The sequence below is a fragment of the Cyprinodon variegatus genome, unplaced genomic scaffold, assembly GCF_000732505.1.
Source record: "Cyprinodon variegatus isolate N-32 unplaced genomic scaffold, C_variegatus-1.0 Scaffold1046, whole genome shotgun sequence".
NCBI lineage: Eukaryota > Metazoa > Chordata > Actinopteri > Cyprinodontiformes > Cyprinodontidae > Cyprinodon > Cyprinodon variegatus.
Genome location: NW_015151499.1, coordinates 9,103 through 15,614, shown reverse-complemented (window position 1 = coordinate 15,614; position 6,512 = coordinate 9,103). Strand labels below are relative to the sequence as shown.

General features: G+C 36.9%; 1 protein-coding gene across 1 annotated transcript in view; it reads left to right on the top strand.

The window, feature by feature from the left end:
* LOC107101035 (myoferlin-like) overlaps positions 1 to 6,512 on the top strand; it is a 46,737-nt gene that overhangs the window by 31,722 nt on the left and 8,503 nt on the right. Inside the window, exons 29-33 of the mRNA XM_015399788.1 lie at positions 1,148 to 1,290; positions 1,410 to 1,580; positions 1,814 to 1,907; positions 1,994 to 2,071; positions 2,803 to 3,000. Coding sequence (XP_015255274.1) covers positions 1,148 to 1,290; positions 1,410 to 1,580; positions 1,814 to 1,907; positions 1,994 to 2,071; positions 2,803 to 3,000 — 684 coding nt within the window. The remainder of the gene's footprint in view (positions 1 to 1,147; positions 1,291 to 1,409; positions 1,581 to 1,813; positions 1,908 to 1,993; positions 2,072 to 2,802; positions 3,001 to 6,512) is intronic.

Here is a 6,512-nt window from a genome sequence, read left to right as displayed (position 1 = left end):
TGTCTCCAGTCCATCACATGGCAACACAGAGGCAAACAGGACAAGTACCCAATCACACACACAGTCACACCTAAGGACAATTTAGAGAAGCCAATCAACCTAACAGTCATGTTTTTGGACTGTGGGAGGAAGCCGGAGTACCCGGAGAGAACCCACGCATGCTCAGGGAGAACATGCAAACTCCATGCAGAAAGACCCCGGGCCAGGAATCGAACCCAGAACCTTCTTGCTGCAAGGCAGCAGTGCGCCACTGAGCATCAGATTTTTTTCCTTTAACCAAATGTCCTGCAACGGACCTCACGCCTTTAACAGTGTAAATATAGATGCAGCTCGGGTTGTTTATTAAATAGTAGACTTTTGAAAACTGTTGACTAGATTTTGTCATGGGTTTCTTTAAATAGTGTTTCAGTGAAAGCTGTGAAATACTTTCAGACCTCTAGTAAGAATAAAAAATATATAGTTTTTTCCTTCATTCACAATTATGCATGACGTTGTGCTGGTTTAACCTGGTGAGCATTATTAAAAGGAGAAGTTGGAGTTTATGAATACATTTGCAAGCCAATTTGTTTTTCTTTCATTAACTGCACTTTGAGCAATGCACAATATTCAGGGTGGGACTCTGAAGAGATACCCTCTGTGCTTTAAATCTGTTCAGAAAGGTTCCTTCATAGTGGTGATCTGGGGCTGCGTGTTCAGATGATAAACCATGTAATATACAGAGTCTGATCCAAGGATGCTGAGATACTAACTGTACAGAGGTCTCTGACTGTGTGCAGTTTATAAGTGCTTCATGTTCGAATCAAAAGAATTCCTGATGCTCGAGCTGACAAAGAAGTTAGTAGGCCTCTTCCTGTTCCAGCATGACTGCAGCGGTACACAAAACTAAGCCTACAAAACATGAATGTGCAAGTTTGGTGTAAAAGAATTTAACTGGCCTGTCAGTCTTGGCCTCAAGCACATAGTAAAGAGGAGAATATGAACCTCCCCTTCTTAACCAACACCAGAAGAAATTTTTTAAAAATCCTATAAACACAATCTTTAACATAATGGAAACTCTTCTCCAAACAGTTGAGACTCTTTCAGCTGAACTGTTAAGCAAAAGCAAATTGACTAAAACTGTGGCCGTTTCTCTGTATCCACTGTACAGGCTGGGAGTATGGGGTGACCATTCCTCCAGATGACAAGCCTCGATCCTGGGTCCCTGCTGAGAAGATGTACCACGTCCACCGCAGGAGGAGGCTGGTTCGACCTAGAAAGAGGGCTGCACGACCTGCAGGAGCAGCTGTGGAGGTTTGCTGCAAAACGCTTTTTTAATTCATAAAGTAGAAGAAATGCATTCTCTACTATAACCCTAATCCAACTCCTTTAAGTAGCGTTTCATCATCAGATGTTTATTTTCAAACCCCTAGAAAAGAGATCATGGTGACCCAGAGGGATGGGAATTCTCCTCTCTGATTGGATGGAAGTTCCACCGAATTGAGCGCTCCTCCGACACGTTCCGTCGAAGACGCTGGAGGAGGAAGATGGCGCCGGAAGATCGCCTTGGAGCATGTGCCATCTTTCAACTTGAGGGTGCATTAGTGAGTAAAAGTGACTATCACAGCAAGAACAACATCTCTGTCAGAATTGAGACCAGAAACTCAGACTCCTGTTAGTAATCCAAAGGAAGCAGGAACTGACTGTGAGCTTAATGAGTCACCAAATATTTACCCATGATTAAAGAAACCCGGCTCCTTGGCTGCGGTTTTTGTTTTTTTTGCAGTGTGACACCTGAACTTGTTGCTTTAAGACGTCTTTCTGGTTTGGTTTCCAGGGTATCGATACAGAGGATAAAGAGAAAGGCTCCAAAGCTGATGCCACCAAGATGTTTGGTGCCAACACTCCCACTGTGTCCTGCTCCTTTGATAGTGAGTGTATAAAGTCAAAACATGAGATGTAAAGCTCAAAATGAACAAATATGAGATTTTTTTCACCCCAATGCAATGTTCCCTAGAGTCCTACATGTATCACCTCCGCGTCTATCTCTATCAGGCGAGGAACCTGAGTTCTATGGACAAGGACAGTTTCTCTGGTAAGCGGAAAAATATAGATCTATGGCACTGAGCCAGAATATCAACAAAATGTTGATTTTTATTTTAGTTATGTAATTTAAAAAGTGAAAAATATATTAAAATGTTATAAATCTGTCATTGTTCCTATATCATCACCAGAATTGGTGACCTTTGAACTTTTGTCTTACTATGGATCATGTTTGCAGCAGGTTATATCGTATCAATGAACCCTTCATGAAAAATGACTTAGTCCTTAGCAGACCAGGTTTAACTATTTCTAACGCTGCATTAGTTTTTGTTCTTGTCTATTTTTATTTTAACAGTAAACCAACTTTTTAGTGAGGAATTAGATCATAAGTGTGTGAAACCATCTCTATGAGATATAGCTTTAATGACTGACATGTACTAATTAGGGATTGTTGCTAAATTAATGAAATAGTGTCTTGCTTAATTTGGCTTTTATACACATTGGCATACAATTACGCCTTTAGATGTTTGCTGAGTTTATTCAAATATTCATATTTCAAAGAATAATTTGCCATCTGAACTGGGTAGGAGGTTGGTGAGACTATAACTAAAAGACCTTTAATGACATTTGAAAAGAATTTAAAGAAAAGCATTTAAAAGGCAGACATTTAAATCTAATGTGTTCATGTTCATTACTGAGTCTGAACTGAACGGCGACGTTGTGCGTTAATGTTATCCTTAACCGATAAAGAAGAACTAAAACTCTTATTTTCTCTCATTACAGATCCATATGCACATGTCTCCTTCCTTTATGTTAGCAAGACAACTGAAAAACTTAAAGCAACTCTGAACCCAACCTGGGACCAAACCTTGATTTTTAACGATGTGGAGATTTATGGAGACCCCAAGAACATGGTCCACAGTCCTCCTGAGGTGGTGCTGGAGTTCTACGACAGCGACCAAGTGGTAGGAAGTGAAAGCTGCACATTGAATGGATTAAAGAGAACACATACTTGGTCAGAGTAAAGGTCAACCATGGCTATGTCTAGTTTTAGTAGGGGGGAGTATTGGCATGGGTGTTGTAATACGATTCGTCTCACAATATTTGGATCACAATCCGATTTAATCATGATATTGCAATATCACCATATACCGCAATATTTTTCCAAGCTATCTAAATGTATGAATTAAAAAAAAAAAGCAAGTGCTGAATGTTTTCATCAGAAGATATTAAACAGAGCTAGCCCATTTCCCCTCATTGTTTTAGGTAACAGTTTTTTATTTATTTTTTTTTTTTTATTGATACTAGGAACTGAGAAGTCAACATTAAATCGGGCAGCCAAATATCGAGATATATCGTAAAAGCGATAAGTTATTGGGTGAAGCAGTTACCCCTGTGGTCCAGAAGATATCAGACTGGATCTGGGCTGGAATCTATCAGATCAATAAGATTTAAACCAGCCCAATGCCGTTCCCTTGATCCCCCACAGAACATTCAAGTCTTTATAAGAGAATGTTGTGGCTGATGATGAAATCTAAGGTCTACAGGACGGGAACAGACATGTCCATTATCTGAGGCCATGAGAATATCATGCTCATTATGAGTACTTTGCATCATGTTTATTAAAACTTTTTAAGTACTTTTAAGTAAGAACCATGGACAAACTCAAACACTTGATTGGCAAATATTTAATCTATAATTTTAGAATAAAAGAAAGATTAGATATAGGTTATTAATATAATATTAGGGCCGGATATTATTGCTATATATTGTGATGTAATTAAAAAAACTTAAAACTAAACTAAAACACTTTTACAATTTTTAGTTTACATTACAGTCTTTTATTACTGAATTTTTCATTGACCGACTTTAGTGTAGTTTCCTGTAGTTTAGCTTTTTTTAAAGAAGATATTTCTAAAATGTTATTCTGCAGGAAATTTAAAAACATGATAAAATAATTAGTTTGCTTTTATTGTGTTTATATAGATGGTGAAATTGTATCATATAGACCCAAGTTGAGAAACACATCATGAAATAAGCTTTTGTCATATCTTAGTTCTATAAAGGTATATTTATGAAGGGAATGTTTAAAGGTTTGATTACAGCTACCCTAAAACCCTGTTGTATTTGTTTAAATAACTGGGGTGAAATTGACACCCAATCCTAAGAGATGTAAAGAGATAAAAAGTAAAGTTAGATAAAGATAATATTCTGGAAAGCTAAGCCCATCCAAAACGTCTGGACACAGTTCAGTTTCCTCGGTTGCTTTAATCTCTGCCTTCCTTACTGAGTATGAAATGGAGGATGAAGATTGAGAGGATGGTGATGTGAATATTTTTATTGAATCAACTGTAATAAAAAAAAAAAACTCAACATAATTCCTGCCAAGCATAATGAATCACCAAAGAGATGAGTGTAAGTTTGGTAACAGAAAAGCAACATATAATTATTTAAGGGCTGCAACTAATGATTCTTTGATTAATATGTTGAATATTTTTTTTTTTATTGATCAATTAATAATCTGATAGCTAAATGTTATCTATTTTTTACAGAATTTAAATCAGTTGAAGCTAAGACTTCCACTTGAGTTGTGGATGGAGCATATTGATGGACAGAAAAAGGGTTTTTCTGTCCAAAATGTTTTTAATTACAATTTTGGTATAAGTACTGCTCTGAGTGGGTAGCAGTTAAAGGCATGTTTTAGAGTCTCTATACTCTAGGTATTATTAATCAGTTACTAAATTAGTTGATTATTTACGATTCTTGTGATTAACTATTAGCTTTTAGATCTTTTTCAAAAGTGAAGTCTATATTGTTTATTATCAGAAAGTCTACCTTTTAAAATATTTATAATTTAAAAAATGCAGGTAGGTTAGTTTTTAGCCATTTCATACCTGATCTGATGTTTATCTATAGCAGATTGTTAGAAAATGTGCCGTGTGACATTTAGTACAAAGCTGTGTAGTGTGGCCACCCAGGCTTATTCATGCAGCGCTCACAGCAGATTTCAAAGGTAGGAATAATGAGGCAGCAGAAACTGTTTTAGACTAATCTGATAACTACAGGTATGAAGCAAAACATCTGTTTAAAAAAACAAAAGCTATTTACAGCAGCCAGTTGTTGAAATGTCCATGACATGAACTACGCTTTTAGGACGTAATAAATCGATATAACCTCGCTTCATTGCAGCTGCAATCTTTGCTGTTATGTTAGAGAAAAGTGCTGTTAATTCAGAGGCGCCTTTTATAAACCGGAATGAAAAGAAACGCATTTAAAGATAAATATGGTTACAAATATTGAGGTTAAAAATAAATACATGTTAAAAATATCGAGATATTATGGTTTATATCGCCATGCCTTAATTCATCCTTGTTTTTGTTTGAGCAAAAGCAAACGACTTGTCAAAATTCACTCTTCTGCAGATGGTTGAGAATCTTATCCTTACGTTCCTTTTCTGACATATGGCTATTTAAGCTAAAGGTCTGCATTTCCATAAAGCTGTTTGTTTTACTGTGAGAATGAGAACAGAGCTGCCAGGCTCTGCCATCAGTGGCACTAAAATCACAGGGATTTGGAAGAGGATTTATTAAGGTAAAAATGTTACTTCTTGAGGTTTAACTCCACAGCTCTGAATTAAACCAGGGCCTCGGCCTCTTAATGATCTACTGGAGGGAATTACGTCATCTAATGCAGAAAAACACCATGGACAAAACCTATGAGTTTGTGGGGTAGAAATTAAATGGCTGCTCTTTAGTTAAGTTTTTACTGAGTAGCTTAAAAAGGTAGCAGATCCATTCTGTAGAAGTTGTTGCAGCATTATTCCAAAATAGTTTTAAAAAAAAAAACAAGAAAGAAAACTTTAATCATAGCGCTTTATCAGATAATGCTGCAATATCCTGTTGAAGATTCTCAGTCATCCAGTTCATTCCAAATATGTAAAAAAAATCCACTGGACTTTGTTTCCAAGTTTTTCAATTCAGATGTCAGAAATGGCATCAAGTTTGAGGCTTTATGGACTGGACCAACAAAGCCTTGTTTTTGTTTAGAAAACATGCAAAATGAAACAGACGGACAGATCCACCCCTTTGGAATGGGGGTCGTTTGGCTTCTTTTGTTAGTTTGCAATGCCCCATACCTGTCTATGTCTCTGAAAGGGGGACATTTAAGGAAATTATTGGCCTGGCCAAATAGGCTGTTCCCCTGTAAAGGGGTGGGTGTTGTGATGATGGCGGGAAAGGATCAACTCAATTGCTGCATTTTAGGTTTTTGAAGCTGAAATCTGAGTCCCCCCCCTCTGTTTAAGGTTGTTCTTAACATAACAAAGAAAAAAACAAGGCTTTGTTGGGCTATTGTTTAAGCCTTGAACTCAACGCTATTTCTGACATTTGAATTGAAAAAGCTTCCTGGATGGAAAGCGAAATGTCTTCAAACTTGGAAACAAAGTCCAAAGGATTTTTTTAATTTTTTGGAATGACCTGGATGAATCTTCACTA